General features: G+C 39.3%; 1 protein-coding gene across 1 annotated transcript in view; it reads right to left on the reverse strand.

Annotated features, from left to right (window-relative positions):
* Window positions 1-19245, reverse strand: part of gabbr2 (gamma-aminobutyric acid (GABA) B receptor, 2) — a 419830-nt gene that overhangs the window by 81898 nt on the left and 318687 nt on the right. The window contains exon 12 of the mRNA XM_060825690.1: window positions 11983-12105. Coding sequence (XP_060681673.1) covers window positions 11983-12105 — 123 coding nt within the window. The remainder of the gene's footprint in view (window positions 1-11982; window positions 12106-19245) is intronic.

Here is a 19245-nt window from a genome sequence, read left to right on the forward strand (position 1 = left end):
TGATTTCCATTCAGTAATCTAAGTTTATTCGTATTTTTCTTGGTTCCTTTTGGCCCTTCTCTCCCATTCCCTCCTCCTGCTGTTATCAATTATATCACCCTTCATTCCTCTGCTTTTGTCTCCCCCAACTGTGTGCAATTGTCTTATTTCTGCAGCTGCTATTTTCCCAGATTTTAGTGTCTCTCAATCAAGCCTTCAGCTTTTCTGTGTCTCTCTTGATACTCTCCATAGGGCCACTGAGACACCCATCATAGCCTCCGAGAAAGAAGTATGTAATTCTTAAATGCATTTGCTTTTCATCTCTCCACCTTCTGCTTAAAATTAATCTCAAAACCATGCTTCTGGTCACTTCTCCTGGCACCTTTTCTTTAGCCTGGCATACACATTTAAAAAAGATTATGTTTCTACCACTGAGGTTGTTCAAAAATATTTTTAATTTCTTCATAATCTGTAAGTGTTGCACTTCAACATTGTTAAACCCACATTTCACTATGATGTGATGATAAAATTGTTTTAATAGCACCTGAAAGTAATTTTAATTCATTTATTATTTGTTTATAAAATATATTTGTAAGTGCACTGTGAAAGCTATTAAAGCTTATGAATGTGAAGTCCTAGTTAAACTCCTGTTTGCAACATGATTCACTGTTCTGCAGTTTAAGCATTCCTTTTCCAACACATAGTATTAGAAGTGGCGGCATGATGGCTTAGTGGTTAACACTACTGCCTCACGGTGCTAGGGACATGGGTTCAATCTGGCTGTGTGGAACTTGCACTTTCTCATTGTGTCTACATGGGTTTTCTCCAGGTGCTCTGATTTCCTCCCACAGTCCAAAGATATGCAGGCCATGTGTATTGGCCATGCTAAATTGCCCATAGTGTTAGGTACATTTGTCAGAGGGAAATGTATCTGGGTGGATTATTCCCTGGAGGATCAGTCTGTACTTGTTGGGCCGAATGGCCTGTTTCCACACTGTAGATGATCTAATTTAAGTCAGCAGCAGAAATTGTGTTGACTTTAAGACAGCCAGCTATGGTAAGCAACAGCAAGGAAAAATCAAAACACCAGTCTGGAATTCTGCACTATTGGGTGAGTCAAGATAGTTTTGAATTGTTCAGTCATATAATCATAGAAATTTTACAGCAGAAAGACATCAATCAAACTGCTCAACATGTCTGTGCCATCTTAAAGAGAAACCTAATCCTACTACTTCTGTGGAGACTAAAAGCAATGTGAGATAGATTCGGAGTTCCTGCCAGTTTCAATGGCAAAATTATATGATAACCACCGAGTTGAACAAAAAAAATCAACAATAAAAGTAGCACCTCCAATCCTTGCTGAGAAAACAGTACTAGCAAGCAATATTGCAAGGTAGACTTCACTGAAGCCGGCAAAGACAGATTGGAAGACTATTGAAAGACTTGAAGATCCACTTTGAATCCTTTACTAACATTACTTCAGAATGGTATGTATTTAACATCAGAGATCAGGAGGAAAAAATAAAATAATTGCAGGAGAGCTGGCAGAAAGATCAATGGCAGAATGTAAATATTGTGTTGGACATGACACATAAGGAAAATAAATATGTTCAGAATGGGAATTAATGCTCAAATTGACAGAAGTTGAATCATTTTCCTTTCAAGAGTTTCACTAGATAGATATAGGGAAAGCCTGTAAGGATGGCTGCTGGAATGATGTTAGATAATGATTCTGATGAATCACTCCACACATTGACACATTGACATTACCCATTCTAAATGTGATAAATGGCTTGTGATCAATGGAATGATAACTGCAGGAGAGCTTCAGGTACATGTGAATAAGCAAATAAACAATAATGCTACATATGATGTCATGAGATTTGCAGAGTTGTGTCAATTGATTTTTGATAGTAATCCATTTATCTCAGTTAGGTAAACATACGCATACAAGAATAAATTTGGAATGTTTCACTGGTCACTGACTGGTGAACAAATCCTAAAAAATTACAAAGATGTTTTCACAGATCTTGGATGTCTCGCTGGTGACTATCCATTTGAAATAGGTGATTATGAAACCAAGGAGAAAGCGAGGAGTGCAGATGCTGGAGATCAGAGCTGAAAATGTGTTGCTGGAAAAGCGCAGCAGGTCAGGCAGCATCCTGAAGAAGGACTCATGTCCGAAACGTCGATTCTCCTGCTCTTTGGATGCTGCCTGACCTGCTGCGCTTTTCCAGCAACACATTTTCAGCAGCGATTATAAAACCAACTCAACATCTGCTGAGGAGAGTTTCAGCTGCACTTAGATCTATGCTGAAACATAAGGAACTGTAGATCAAACAACAATAAGGGATAAATAATATTGCAGCAGCAGAAGAATCATCAAAACTGGGAATGCATAGATCCAAAGGATCTCACCAAAGCTTTAAAGAGATCTCACCCTCGCATGCCAAGAATTGAAGAAAGTTTGCTACAACACAATGAAGGAAATGATGATGAAACCAGTAGTTCACAGACTACATTCTGGATGTCATTTTGGAGATACGGATGTATGTTGTTTGGGCATTTCCACACTCCAGAAAAGTATCATTGTAGACAGCATAGTTAGTGATCTTCCCTGACAGGAAGTGACCGTGGATGATCTGCTAGTTTGTGGATATGGAGATATATGGAAGAACCTACTGCACAGCACAATCATAATTGAGTGAGGTTGCTAGAAAAAACAACCAGAGGAACCTATAGCAGAACAAGAAAAAGTTGCATTTGAAAATACCTGAAGTTAAGTATACTGAACAACCTGAAGTTGTTCATATGCAACAACAGAAAGACTTCACTTTTGAACTTAATAAGGCAAGCTGTATCAGAGATGCAATGATCAGTTACTGTGATTGAAAGCAGTGCAACGAGTTATCAGAAATTTGTGCATTATCTAGCAAAGTTCTTGTCTAATTTGTCATCAGAGTGTGAAATTCCACACACGCCCACCACGAAGGTGTTTTTGGGGTGCAGAACAAGAAGCAGATTTTACGTACAACAAACAGCTGTGAGTGCTGAGATGCTACAAGGTCAATGATAAAATAGGTAAAAACAATGACTACAGATGCTGGAAACCAGAGTCTAGACTAGAGTGGTGCTGGAAAAGCACAGCAGTACAGGCAGCATCCAAGGAGCAGTAAAATTGATGTTTCAGGCAAAAACCCTTCATCAGGAATAAGAAATGATAAAATAACCTTGCAGTTTGATACAAGCAAAGTAAGACTTGGATCAACTCTCGTGTAGCAAGAAAGACCAGTTGCAATGCATCCAGTGTGGTAACACAAACAGAATGATGTTCATTCTCCAATCCCAGGCAATATCACCCAAGAGACAAACAAATACCAAATGAGGAGGCAAGAATAATGTACATGTATATCATCAGAAGACTTGAATGCTTTAAAGATTATGTTTCACTGCATGAGAAGATATGGAAGCAAGTGGGACAGATTGAAAGAAACAAACTTTTTTTTAATTTATGAGTGATAATTTTCTTTACAGATAATGTGTATTGAGTAACTTGTTGCTGCAAATGACAGTGCTTGCCAACTTTTTGTTTATTTTTAACAAAATGGAAGGTGTTTAGGGAAATGCATTTGTAAGGACCCTATGCTTGTCACAGTCATGCCAAATCTATGGTAGGTGCTTTCACCTTAAACAAAGAAACTATCACAACCTAAATATGAATATTACTGATATTTATAATATAAAAAGGAATGTTTGGGCATTAGTGAGGGAGGAGTTTGGCAATGCGGTATGTGACACGAGACAGAGTAGACAGGCTGCAATAGAGCAGTAATGGCTTTGTGAATAAAGAACAATTAAAAAGGACTACCACTTTTGGAGCTCAACGGTATAGTCATTGGAGAACAGTGTGTTTCATTCATAATAGTTACTTAGCAATGTCAATGAAATGTGCAACATTGAGAATATAATGGTTCAGTTAGCTACTTGAATGCCAGCAATCAGCAAAGCATATTATTTGAATTTTGTCAGAAGTCCAAAGTACATTGGTATAAAATGATGCTGATGCACTACTTTTACCTGCAGAATCGGGGAAAAGTTGGGACTGGTCTCAGAAGGGTACCTTCTTTAGCTGAATTCTCTAGGATCATAAAATACGCTTGTGGAATTATTTTAATTTGCTTTTTTGTACCAATGCTGCACAGAAATGTCGGCATTCCAGCTGTCCAATAATGTTCCTGTCCTTAGACAGCTGGTTCTTTTTTACTTTCACTGATTCCTCACTTTAATCAGCTCCCAAACACTATACAATAAAATAGAACAACAATCAAGCAGGCATGCCTCGGTCAAGACTTCAAAACTCTCTCTGCCAGGTTATAGATAACCTGTCAGTTTAGCAGAATAATTATCAAATTCTGTTTTGAAAAACAGCCTAGCAGAGTTTTTCCCTGCTGTGATTAGTCATTTTGCTCCTTTTATTTTCCTTCGCATAGAAATTTTCAAGAGGTTCTTTTTAATTCTTGTTGCAGCTGTCCTCCTCTGCCACTGGACTCCCTCAGGAAATGATTTATAGGCCTCATTACTACAATATCTTCTGCATCCCCAGTCATATGTCACTGAAATCAATGTGAATTTAGTTGCATGAAGGAGATTTCACCTAACAGCCAGCCAGTTCTAAGAAAAATGCCTATGGGAATATCGCAGCATTGTATCTAACTCAGGTGTGCGTTGTTCAACATTGACAGATTTTGTCCTTACAACATGTTATTTGATAGTTGCACAATACTACAGGGCCTAAGTTATTTCCATTATATGTTGAATCTCATGCCACAAATAAGGTTTAAAAATTGTTTACTGTTATTTAGTTCGGAAGTTACTGGTGCACTGGAAGAACATGCTAGGACACAGAGCAACAAACCCAAACAATCAGACAAAAGAAAACACATCCAGAAACCCTGGCCACTCTCCTCTACATCAAAGACATCTTGGAAATGACTGCCAGACTACTCAGACCCCTTGGCATCATGGTAGCCCACAAACCCACCAACACACTAAAACAGCAGCTAATGAACTTGAAAGACTCTATGCAGACAATGAGCAAAACTAATGTCATTTGCAAAATACCATGCAAGGACTGTAACAAACAGTAAATTGGATAAACAGGCAGAAAACTAGCCACCAGGATGCATGAACACCAACTAACAACAAAAAGACATGATCCTCTCTCACTAGTATCCTCACATATGGAGGAGGAAGGACACCACTTCGACTGGGACAATAACATCCATCCTAGGACAAGACAAATAAAGACATGCACAAAAATTCCTAGAAGCATGGCATTCCAACCGGAATGCTATCAACAAAAACATCGAGTTAGACCCCATTTACCACCCCCTGAGAAATGGAACAGGAAGTGACTTCACCACAGGAAATAACATCACCACAGGAAATGACCACCAACCCAAAGAAACCCAAACATATAAATAGAAAGCAGGAATTTTCAGCATTGCTTCGCATGATGTCCACTGAAGATGTTACCTAGTAAGGTAACAAAACACCTGGAAATGACCCTTTCAGCTCAGCAAGCAATCCTACATCCAGAACACGGAGTTCACAGACTCATTCAAAATTAAACCTTGTGTCTCAATGTCATATTGATGGAGAGCTACACATACAAAGTAAGCACCCAGAATCTGCTCATTGATCTGAAAAGGAACAATTTGGAATGATTATCTCACTGACAGCCACTATCTGATTTATCATCACAATTAGTAATTGGGTCAGAAATGGGTTAAATGTAGGTTGACAGTAGTTCTGAAGATTTCTGTTTTTGACTTTCACAATTTATCCCATCTATATCACTCTGTCACCTTCTTATTCCCTGTTCTGAACTTACTTTTTGTCGTACCTTTATGTCATCAATAAAATTAACAACCATATCTTTTCCCTCTTCACCTAAATCATTTATATAAATTGTAAAATATTGAGGCTGCAGCACTGATCACTGTGGCACACAACTCATTACATTTTGTCAACCAAATAAATGACTCATTTTCTGTTAGTAAGCCTATCTTCCATCCTAATAAGTACCTAGCCATTATATCATGAGCCTTAGTTTTCTGCAGTAACCTTAATGTGGCGCCTTATCCAATCCAAATCTAAGTGCATTACATGTTCTTTATTCACAGCAAATATGACCCCCTCAAAGAACTCCAACTGACTTGGCCAAGCATGATTTAACTAAAAAGTTGTTGATTACCTGATTAACATGAACTCTTTTCAAGTATCCTGAAATAACATTTTAATTAGGGTGGCACGGTGGCACAGTGGTTAGCACTGCTGCCTCACAGCGCCTGTAGACCCGGGTTCAATTCCCGACTCAGGCGACTGACTGTGTGGAGTTTGCACGTTCTCCCCGTGTCTGCGTGGGTTTCCTCCGGGTGCTCCGGTTTCCTCCCACAGTCCAAAGATGTGCGGGTCAGGTGAATTGGCCAAGCTAAATTGCCCGTAGTGTTAGGTAAGGGGTAAATGTAGGGGTTTGCGCTTCGGCGGGTCGGTGTGGACTTGTTGGGCCGAAGGGCCTGTTTCCACACTGTAAGTCTAATCTAATCTAATTATGGCTTTCAATATGATTTCTATGACAGATGTAAAGCTAACTGGCCTGTAGTTTCCTACTTTATGTCTCCTTTCCATTTTGAATAAAGGAATCCAATTCACATTTATAAACAGAATGGAAATATCAAACTATTTTCATCCAACTGATTATTCCAGTGGATATGCTAATTAAAATGATTACCACTATAACTTTGTCTAGCTCCCATTACTTTTTTTATATACTGCATCTTACTCTATGGTTCCTATTAAGTATACCATTCTAACAAGTGGGAATATTTGGTATATTTTCATATAATTTCTTTGTGGAGTGGACTCGATGGGCTGAATGGCCTTACTTCCACTCCTATGTCTTATGGTCTAAGTGACTTCTTGCCTTTATTGTTTCTCAACACTACTGAACAGCTTCTCTATCTTAGTTTCCTGAAATTAGGTCATCCCTCTCTATTGTGCTAGTGTCATCATTAATTAAGAGGCCTGTCCTTCCACATTTTCTTTGCTTCCTGTCCTTCCAAAATGCCATGTACCTTCAATATTCAGGTCTCAATCTCTTTCATCTTTCCGCCATACCTCTGTAATTACTATCACAGCAAACCTTTTTGTGTTAAACAATAAATCCCTGCATTGTTCACCAAAACAGATACTCTCCCATCTGTCGGTATTGCATTTTTGATTTGATTTGGGGTCACAAACTGATGGACATATTGCAGATTACCAGTTCAGCTGATGGAAGCTGTGAGAGTCAAGGGGCTTGATCACTGGAGAACTACTGGGCCACACTGAGTCCTGTTGAAATGGCAGTGAAGAACAGAACAAATCTTGCAGAGGTGACAGATGTCAGATGCTGGTGTTCTCACTTTACTGGAACAGCCTGGCTAGATCTTAGCAATTTTTTGATCATTGGAACCATTTCTTGATATTATGTGGAATTAATCAAATTGTCTCAAGACAGATACTGGGGAAGTCCTGGATGGATTATTCCACTTTGTACATCTGGCTGAAAATGGTTGGAAAAGCCTTGGTCTTATCTTTTGTATTAATGTGCTGGTGTTCCCCATGAGAATATTTGTGGACCCTCCTCCTTTGCTTAATTGTCTAATTCATGACTTGATGTAGACAAGGCTTTTACTTGATCCTTTGTATCTGGAAATTTATTAACACTGTCTTATTTCCTGCTACTTTCACAATATAGAATGCATATCATCTTTTACTATAGCTTTACTTGACTGTTCCCTCATTTTTAATAATGAAACTACTGCTTATAGGTCACAACACTACACGGCCAGTTTGAGCTTCTAGATCTGTTCTGAATTTGTCCATTAGTCATGATGGAACTGTCAGGCAACTCACTGTGGGGCATCAGTTTGAAAACAGAACTTGATCTGCACATGGTTAGTGTAGTTGTCATTCCTGCTTAAATGTTATGGAAGATATATCCATGTCAGATTGGTGAGGATGAGCCTGAGTAAGGGTTGTCCTTCTGCTGGTTCTCTCAACATCTGCTGCAGGTCCAGTCTGGAAGATAGGTTGGCTGGTCCAGTCAGTAGTGGTGTTACTGAACCACTCTTGATTTTGGAGGCTGAAGTCCTCCATCCAGAGTTCTTTCCCTTTCCTAACCTTAGTACTCTTCCAAGTGGTGGTCAACGGATCCAGCAACTGAGGTTATGGAGAGGCTGCTATTCAGCAAGAAGTGTTTTTTTGTCATCATGTGAGCAAAATAAATACAGAGAATTTACAGACTCTTCCCAACTGAATGCCATTTTGCTGCCACCTCTAATAGATATTCCCTGTGGATGGGGTTGAACTTAGCCTGGAGACTAAGCATTCTTAGACAATGGGGGCTGAAATGTACAAATTTGTGAATAGGACTTTGTCAGACTGTTGCTCAACTAGTTCTGTGGTATAGCTTCACTGCCTTTGGCAGACATTTCTAGTTGTTACTGAGGAGCAGTTTGCATGACTGACTGGGCCTGGGTATGCCTTTGCTGCTTCTAGGGCCCGAGTAGTGCTGAGTGGTCTGGCCTGTTTGATTTTCGTTATAGATTTTATGTTACAACGGAGTGGCTTGGCTGTTTGAGAGGCAGTTAAGTGTCAACCAATATCTTCACAGGGAGATTTGCTAGTGCTACACGGGAGACTTTAACCTAGTAAGGGGTGGGGGAAGCCAAAGTGACCATGAGAAAAGAGAAAAGGTTGAGCTGGTACAGTTAAGGGGAGTAAGTCAGACAGGCAAGACCTTGGCAGAGAATGGGGCGAGACTAATCAACTTAGGACGTGGTTGGAAACATGGGACTGGGATATCACAACTATTATAGAAATGTGACTCAAGAATGGGCAGAACTGACAGATTAATGTTCAGGGGTATAGATACTAGGGATAATTAACATAGATTTTTGCATGGGAAATCATATCTCATTTACCTGATTGAGTTTTTTTTAAAGATGTAACAAGATTGATGAAGGCAGAGTGAAAAACATTGTCCATGTCAACTTCAGCAAGTTGTTCGACAAGATTGCCCATGGTAGCCTAGTTAGTAAAATTAGATCACATGGAATCCAGGAGCAGATAGCCAATTGGATACAAAATTAGCTTGAAGGTAATAGAGAGAGGGTGGTGGTGGAGGGCAGTTTCTTGGACTGGAGGCCTGTGACCAGCAGTGTGCCACTAGGATCTGTGAAGGGCCAACTGCTTTTCATCATTTACATAAATTATTTGGATGTGAATTTAGGAGGTGTGGTTAGTAAATTTGCACTTGGCACCAAAATAAGTGTTATAATGGACAGTGAAGAAGATTATCTCAGAGTAAAATGGGACGTTGGTCAGATGGGCCAAGGGGAGTGGCAGTTAGAGCTTAATTTAGATAAATGTGAGGTGTTGCATTTTGATAAGGCAATAAAGGGCAGCAGTTATACAGTTATGGGGAGGGCCCTGGGGAGTGTTGCTGAACAAAGAGACCTAGGAGTGGAGGTGCACAGTTCCTTGAAAGTGGAGTTGCAGTTAGAGTGGTGAAGAAGGCATTTGCGTGCCTTCATTGGTCAGAACAGTGAGTATAGGAAGTTGGGATGTCATGTTGTGGCTGTACAGGATATTGGTGAGGCCACTTTTAGAATACAGCACATTTCTGGTTGCCCTTCCAAGGGAAAGACGTTGTGAAACTTGAGAGGGTGCTGAAAAATTTTACAAGAACTTTACTGGGACTAGACAGTTCGAGCTATAGGGAGAGGCTGAATAGGCTGGGACTATTTTTTCTGGAGCATTGGGTGACCCTAAAGATTTATAAAATCATGAGGTGCATGGATAGAGTGAATAGCCAAGGTGTTTTTCCTCGGAAGAGAGAGCCCAAAACTAAAGGTTTTGGTGAGAAAGGAAAGATTTAAAATGGACTTGAGGGGTAACTTTCTTATGCAGAAGGTGGTGCATGTATGAACGAGCTGCCAGAGGTAGTGGTTGAAGCTGGTACAATTACATTTAGAAGGCATTTGGATGGGTATATGAACAGGAAGGGTTTCGAGGAGTATGGTCCAAATGTTGGCAAATGGGACAAGGTCAGATTTGATGCCCATTTGTTGTGGACAACTTAAAGAATCACTTTAAGTGCTGTATAACTCCATGACTGTATGACACATTGTTGAGGATTTGGAATTACAAATAAATCATGCCAGGAATGAATGCAAGATTTATCTCCTGAAAAGACATTGATCAACTAATTGTGTTTCAATGATAAACAAGTAATTTTATAACTACCATCAATAATACCAGCTTCTTATTTCAGATTTAATTAATTAACTGAATTGAAATTCCCTAAACATATCACATCCCAACATTATTCCAGGCTTCTGGATTATTAGCCCAGGAAGATATCCCCTATACTATTGTATCCATATATTGAAGCAATGCTACTATCTACAATTACTATCTTTCCATATTCATATGCAGAATGAATACCTCAACTTTATTTATGGTATTTTATCCATTATGGTAGTGGTAAATATGGACTACCAAACTTTAACTTCCAATATCTGTTTTTAATACCCAAAATGTTCTTTTAAACAAGAAAGAAACTGAGAACTCTGAAATCTATACTTTCCTCAATTGTTGAAGAGACAAATTAAACTGTGGTCTCTCATTAAGAATCCTACACCTCCAAAGATTCATAAGGACTTTAACTATGTAATCTTTATTCTCTGTGAGCAAATTACTGCATATGCTGGAATCTGTATTGAAAACAGCAAATGCTGAACCTTTATTCTCCTTGTCTGCACCAGACACACTCCCTTTTAAACTTATTATCTCTGTGTTTGTGCATTTGATGTTTTTCCTCTGGGGAGTTAGTTGGTAATAATATTTTTCTTTCTTTCACTCAAGATAACCTGGATAATTGGCTGCTTCATTTTCTATTATGCAGGAGTGAAATATCTGCATGTTAAAAAGGTATAAAATATTTGTTGCGAGAGAGAGCCCGATTTACAAAAGTCATACTTCAGTCCTTGTACTTTCAAACACGATCCCACATAAGGGTGTAACTTTAAAGATCCAACATAAGACATTTCCTGTAGTTATGAATGGCTGCTTTATAATGTTCTGACATGCACACTACTGACTTGCAAACAAACTCCAGAGTAGAACCTGTTTGCAACCAAGGGACTGCCTACTTCTCAGTGATGTATCCATATTTTACAACTCTTTCATTCTTTACATTTCTCACTTTCTTATTAAAAAAATCAGATTTATTTTCCAAAAAGTAATGTAGTGACACTGCTGCAGCTTCCAGCATAGTAAAACCTTTTGACTACCATTCCACATATAACTGAGAACATATCTGTATGATTTAGAATGATATTGCATAATTAGCTAAAGCCTCAGCGCTCACTGCTCAACTTCCAGCTTTAGATAAATTGCCCCAATTTAAAACAGAAAGATATTGTGGTTTTCTTTATCAGATGGGTCATTTTCATTTTTTTTGTGTTGGCAATTTTCTTCCCACATTAGTGTATGATTTATTTGAAAATACATAATTCTGTGCATGTGAATTAAGAAAAGACTTGTAGCTTTTAATTTCATATTTCTGGCATCTCCCTGTGTTGCACAAATTAGAATTAATGTTGCAACATGAGAAATCATCTTTCTTTAAATCTCCCACATTTTCTGGAAAAAAGTTTTAATATTAAATTTTGTTTTTTTTTTGTTTTTCTTCACTCCTTATTGTGATTACATATGGGTTTAGGATCAGTGAATCATTATCCAACTAGCTTACCTTCAAAGTAGTTTCTAAATTTTTGTCAATTATGCTTTTAAATCAAATTCTCAACTGTATATACACACACGAAAATGAAACAGATGAGAGCAGTTTTAGATGCAGATTTTAGGATTCCCAGTCAGACCCCGTTAACTGACCTCTAAAGGATAATCTTCCACAGTCCTCCTCAGAGGATCCACAACCTGCCAGCAAATCAGGATGCAGAGATCGATGAGCAACATCCCACCAACAATAATAAGCAGCTTCTGGTCCTTGATGATCTGATGAGACAGAAAGAACAATAAAGTTTTCCAACATTCAAACACAGATTTTATAAACACTTTTGCCAAGTTTAATGCCAAGACAAGTAATGAGCTCAGTTCAAAGTTCAAACATTACCAAAGTAACTGAATTAATTTTTTAGTACTTTATGTGATTTCATGTCATGAAACTTGGAAGAACTGTAAACTGAGAGGATAGTGTGGAACTCTAAAAAGATATTGACAAGTTGGAGGAGATGGCGGAGAGGCGTTAGATGAGGTTTAATGTCGAGATGATGGGTTTTGGTAGGAAAAACATTGAAAGACAATAATAAAATAGTGGGTACAATTCTAAAAGGGGTGTGGGAGTCATGCCTAGTTATATATGTGGACAGATCATTAAAGATAGATGGAGAGCAGTTAAAAAAGCTTACAATGTCCTCAACTTTGTTAATAGGTGAAAAGAGTTCAAGAGCAAGAAAGTGGTGTTGAACTTGTATAAGACACTTGTCAGACCTCATTATAGGAAAGATCAGCATGGACTAGACAGAAAAGATGGAGGTTTTCAAATATGTGAGCGGGCTGGAGAGAATGGATAGGAAGAAATTGTATGTTTTTGTAAAAGGAACAAGAATGAGGAAGAAAACTACAAAGAAAGATGGGAAATTAACAAACAAGATTGAAAGAAAGAAAACACGAAAGCAAGGAAACGAGGAGGAGAGACAGAAGGATGGACAATAAGAAAACCAGAAAGAAAGGAAGATTTAAAGTTATATGCAAAAGAAACAAAAATTGAAGTAATAGGTAAAAGTCAGACAAAGAGAATGAACAGTTCCTTATGGAGACAATTAGTGGCTGACAATAGGTTGTGCACAATACAGATGATGGGGAATCGGTTTACCTCAGTTTGCTGAGATGTTGCATTATAGAGCAGTGTGATGCCAACAGTGTGGATTCAATTCCCCTCACTGGTTTGAGGTTACCCTGAAGGACTCTCCTTCTCAACCTCTTCTCTTGCCTGAGGTCTGATGGTCCTCAGGTTAAATTAGCACCAGTCACTTCCCTCTCTCATGAGAGAGCAGCCCCAATGGTCTGGTGACTCAACAATACAGACAATGTGAGAAGACCTGGTGGGTGAGGGTGGGGTAAAGCGTGAGAAAGGAGCTTAAGCCTTAAAATTGTTGAAATCGATATTGAGTGCAGAAGGCTGTCGAGTTTACATGTGGAAAATGAGGGAACACATTGGTATATTGAAGTAGCAGGCAACAAGAAGTTCAGGGTCTTTTTAGTGGACACACTGTAGGTGTTGTGCGAATTTCCTACCCCCTCTTTGCTTCATTTCCTCAGTGTAGAGGAGACCACATTGTGAGCAGTGAGTGTAATAGACTAAATTGAGTAAGAGCATGCAAAGTGCTGCTTCACCTGGAAGCTGGGTTTGGGCCCTTGGATATTGAGGAGGGAGGAGCTAAATGGGCAGGTGTTACACTTTCTGTGGGTGCATGGAAAGGTTCCATGGTGGGGGGAGGGGACTTGGGTTGGGAGTATTAGGAGTAGAGGAGGAGCGAACCAGGGTGTCCCAGAAGGAAGGCTAACAAGGGAGGGGGAGGCAATATGTGACTGGTGGTGACATCCTGCTGGATGTGGCGGAAATGGTGACCAACGACCCTCTGGATGTAGATGCTGGAGGGATGCTAGGTAAGGACAAAGGGGACCCTATCGCTGTTGTGGGAGGAAAGAGAAAGGGGTGAGAGCTGAACTGTGGGAGATGAATCAAAGTTGGCTGATCAATTACAGTACTGGGGAATCCTCGTTTGAGGAAGGAGATGGACATTTTGGAGACGCCCTTATCAAAGCTGGCATCATCAGAACAAATGTGACAGAGACAGGGGAACTGGGAGAATGGAATAGATCTTTACTGGAAGCATAGTCCAGGTAACTGTAGTGGTCAGTTGGTTTGTAGTGGATATTGGCGGTCAGCCCATCCCCAAAAATATAAACAGAGATGTCAAGGAAGGGAAGGGAGGAGTCAGAGATGGACTAGGTGAATGTGAGTGGAGGGTGGTCTATTGCATTCACTCAATCTAATCAACTACATTCACTGCTCAAAATGAGGTCTATATTGGGGAAATAAAACACAGACTGCATGACAGCTTTGTAGCACACCCATGTTCTGTCCACTAAAAGACCCTGAGCTTCCTGTTCCCTGGCCAACATCTCTTCTTAGGCTTGCTGCAGTTCTCCAGCGAAGCTCATCGCAAGTTGGAAGAACAACACCTCGTTTTCTTTTTGGGAACTCTACAGCTTTCTGCACTCAATATTTAGTTCAACAACTTTAGGAATTGAGCACATTCCCTATACTTTCCCTCACCCCCACACACCAAATCTTGTTGTCACATGGACTGCTATTACACACAATCAGACCTATTCCATTCTCCCAGTTCCCCTGTCTCTGTCACATCTGTTCTGATTACATCAACCACTAGAGGTCCCCAATAGTAGCAATTCATTCTGTTGAGATGTCAGTTATCCACTCCTTCATCTATCCAACTGTTCTTCTCTCTCTGAGCTCTATCTCTACCTATCCTTCACGCCTTACCCTCGACCCCCACACTATTTTCTGCACAAAATCCACATTTTTTGTGGCTACCATCGGGTTTGAAGAAAGGTCACTGGACTTGAAATGTTAGCTCTGATTTCTCTCCATAGATGCTGCTGACCTGCTGATTCTTTCCAGCAATTTCTGTTTTGGCGGCAAAAAAAATAAGTGTGCTATGAGCAAAAACTTTCACAAAGTGATTGGCTCAGCTAGGGAATGTCCTGCTGGGTGGCAGAATGACTCAGTGGTTAGCACTGCCGCCTCACAGTGCCAGAGACCCCGGTTCAATTCCACCTGGGGCCGACTGCCCTGTATGGAATTTGCACATTCCCCTCATGTCTGCATGAAATTCCTCCTGGTGCTCTGTGTCCCGCCGCCACCTACCCACACAGTCCAAAGATATGCTGGTAAGGTGGATTGGCCAAAGTAAATACAGGTTTACAGGGATAGCATTGGTTTAGGTGGGAAGCTCTTTGGATGTTCTGTGTGGACTCAATGGCCAAATGGTTGGCTTCCATATTGTTGGGATTCGATGAAAGTTTGGTTGAGGCAAATTGAATTGAAACTTTGAGTTGGATAGAAGTAGTGTGCAAGATTATGTGGGAAAAGCTGGAGATTAGCACCAGGTAATAATCTTCATTTGAAAAGCCAGTGCATGCACAATGGACACATGGCCTTCTACTCTGCTGAACCAGTTTTGTGATTCTACATCACTGATAAATTTGACATTGCACACTGTTGTAACAATTCTATGATTCCTTAACCTAATATCTGATAATTGAAACATTGCACACTGCTGTATAAAACATCCTTATTCTGTCAGTTGCCTCATGTTAGCCTTAGCATATTTGGAACACACTATCCTCAGAATCAAGCAGGCTCAGGATTGGAGTGGATATTATGACTGACACACAGTACACAGGAGGCAATGCATTGCTGGAGGTGCTGTCTCTCATTAAACTGAAGTGCTGTCTGTTCTCTCAGATTAAAGATCCATATCTTACTGTTTTTAACAGCATTTCACAGAGTACAAATTAATTCTCTGTTTTTCTACATTCCATCAGTCTCACAGTTCAAAAATTACTTCATTGTCTGTGAAGTATTTTTATGTCATCCTGTGGTCATAAAAGGCACTTTAAACACACGCTCTTACTTTTATTGGAAGTGATATAAGCCCTTCCTTCTCACAATATTTGATGCATAATGGAAAAGTATTTAATATATCCAATTGCACAGCTTAGGTTACCATCCATACATCATGTTTATTTAAAGCAAAATATCAAAAAGTATCAAGACATCAAGGGAGAGCCAGATATCGCAATTTATAGCCTTTAATTTCCACCACAGCTTATGAAACAAACTCTTTGCTTACTTTCCTGATGGGGTTCTGGACCAGCCATTACACAAAATCAAAAGGTTTTCTCCTCGAAACATTTATTATGCCTTTCTTATGTCACAGTTCTTTTAAATCAAGTGAGGGATGGGCCAGACCATCTGCTAACTATTTTTTGAATTCCTTTATATTACGTAGTTTGACATATTTTAACGTAAATATTTTTAGCTCGCACAGTTAATATCTGTTGATCTATTTTGGCTGGATCAGTGAGGAGATAGCATGTGATTTTCATTCTCCCCATGATACTTTGTGTTTAACTTTGTGGCAGACATAACCAGGTCTAGCATTAAATGAAAAAATTGGATGACACATTCACTAAATAAGAGGGAATCAAACATTGTGCATTGTGTTCTTTCCCATTCTAATTTATACTGAAGGAATTTGCATTTTGGAACACTGGATGAGGCAAACATGAGCTGAACAAGTTGTTGTTGCACAGTTTTGGGATGGCAAATCATAAGTAGACAAATGTGTGCTCAGAAATGTAGAGTTCAACAAGCTAATGATTTATGATGTGTCAAGAATAAAAAGGCAACCTGAATGTAAAGCACCTGGGAATTACTATTCAGTGCACTCATAACCACTGCTGCACTTACATCCTCTATTGTACCAAATATTTAAACTCCTACAGGTGATATAGTAGGAACACTAGTTTTCAGTTTCCAACAATATCAATTGTACAATCAAGAGACAGAGTAGTTTAATGATTTTTGATGAATGCCTCAAAATGGCAGCAGCTGAAGTTTTTTTATATTATAGCTGAATCTTCCAAACTTAAATTTTTATGTCTCAAGTCATAAATCTTTCACATTTATGTCAGAACATTTGACTTTAGCAAGGCCATAAAGTAAGTGATATCAGAACATGATCAGACAGAGTCTGCTCACTTTGCCTTCCTAATACCTTTAATTAAAGAAAACGTAGGTGGGTTATAAAATGTGCGTCTGATCACTGACAGACAATACTGACCTGAAATGAACAGTTTAAATCAACCACAAACCTTTTATGTGTTCCAGGCCATGGAACCAAGTTTTGGGCTTGCATCCACTGCTGCATGTGTTGAGTACATGCCCAGCAAGTAATTTCTGTGAAAATCATAGCAAGTGCTACCATCCCACTGGTTCTGCCACAGTTCATTGTGTCACTGAGGTCCACCCTCATTTACACTAATGATTCCACCTTGATGCCCTCCAAATCCAATGCCAAGCATAAGGGTTTTCAGGGTTTATGTTGCAATACATAGCTTATTCAGCTGCACAATTAATAACTGAAATAAGTTAGTTAACCTCAGGACTTGTGCCAACAATTAGTTACAGCATGGCTAATCTGTATTTTACATGTCTTGGTTTCCTTACCTGAATCACAAAAATGTTAACAGTTAAGTTCAGTGCACAATAGGGAAGGCATGTGGAATGTTGACCTTTATTTCAAAAGGAATGAAATATAAATGTTGGGAAGTTTTGCTAAAATTATATAAGGCATTGGTCAGACCACAGCTGGAACACTTTGAATCGTTTTGGGTCCCTTATCTATGTCAAGATATACTAGCACTGGAGGCAGTCCAGAGAAATTTCACTAGGCTGTTACCAGGTTAGGAGGGACTTATGTGAAGAGATTGGGTAGATTGAGCCTGTACTCATTGGAATATAGAAAAGTGCAAGGCAGTCATATTGAAACATACAAGATTCTGAGAGGACTTGGCTGGGTGGATGTGGAAAGGTTGTTTCCCCATGTGGGAGAGTCCAGGGCCAGAGGGCATAATCTCAGAATAAGGTGTCACACACTTAAGACAAAGATGAGGAAAAATTTCTTCTCTCAGAGAGTACTCAACCAATAGAATTCTTTACTATAGAGGGCTGTAGAGTCTGGGTCATTAAGTATATTCAAGGCTGAGATAGGCAGAATTTTTTAATTGGGCAGACAATCGAGGGTTAATGGGGATAGGGCATGAAAGAGGATTAGTAGGTCAGCCATGATCTTACTTGCTGGAACAGACTTGATAGGCCAAATGACCTATTGCTGTTCTGCATTTTATGCCACAGTTTCTGGGCTGGATGTTTCTGCTGTATTGCCTAAACATAAAGCTATAGGCACTTGCCCACGGATTCATCAACAGTTGTTACGAGTGCTCCCGAACATACGTACAGTTAGTTCGGGTTGAAAATCCAATCAGAAATCTGTCACTGTGCAAAACTGTTGTGGATGTACAGCTGAGGAGCCGCGGTACCTAGCAGCCATGCTCACTGCTTAAATGAAGCAATATTGTATATGTAACATACGACGTGTTCCAGTAATCCATTTAAAATAGCTGTAGTGTCATCTTAGTTTACTCTTACGGACATTTACAATACAGGAAGAGGCTGTTTGGCCCTTTGTGTCTTTAAAATTCTGACTGCACTAAGCCCTTTATCCAGCTCTTGGCCTCTAGCCCTGGAGGCAGTGGTAACACAAATGAATATCCAAATATCACCTCAATGCTAAGAGAGTTTCTGACTCAACTACCTTTCAGGCAGTGAGTTTGAGACACCCATCACCCTCTGGGTGGGAAATATTTTTTTCTCAAATATTCTTCAAAGTTCTGTTAAAGCTGTTTAAAGAAATATCATTTGCCATTTTTAAGGTCATTGTCCAAAATAAAATTGGTCTTTCCTCTAACTTATTCTCATTTAATAAATACAACTATTTATCTTTCTTGTCAAAGTGCCAGATGTCTTTTTGTGCTTTAACTGAACTGGAAAACAAATGAGAAAATTGTTTCACAATTTTTGCTTTATATTGTGAACAATTCCTCAGATAATGACACAATCCATGCCTGCTTGACTACATTTACAGGTGGGGCAATAAACCACTCGAAACAATTCCCATCAGCAAATGCCAGCCACTGACTGTGTCTAACAACATAGATTCAAACTACTTTCTCTTGATGTTCAATGGCAATACCATCATCAAATATTTTACTGTTATCATCTTGGGAAGGGAGGGGTTAGCACTGATCAGACATTTAATTAGAATAGCTCCATAATGTGTGGAAAATTGCCCAAATAAGATCTGTTCACAAAACAAAATATTGCAGACTGACCAGCAATTCTGATCACATTGATATTGGCTGTCCCAAAATAGAGGATTCCACTCACTTGTATGAATATTTATTACAACTTTGTTGTCAGTA

Source organism: Hemiscyllium ocellatum, chromosome 5 (assembly GCF_020745735.1).
Source record: "Hemiscyllium ocellatum isolate sHemOce1 chromosome 5, sHemOce1.pat.X.cur, whole genome shotgun sequence".
In the NCBI taxonomy this organism is placed as follows: domain Eukaryota; kingdom Metazoa; phylum Chordata; class Chondrichthyes; order Orectolobiformes; family Hemiscylliidae; genus Hemiscyllium; species Hemiscyllium ocellatum.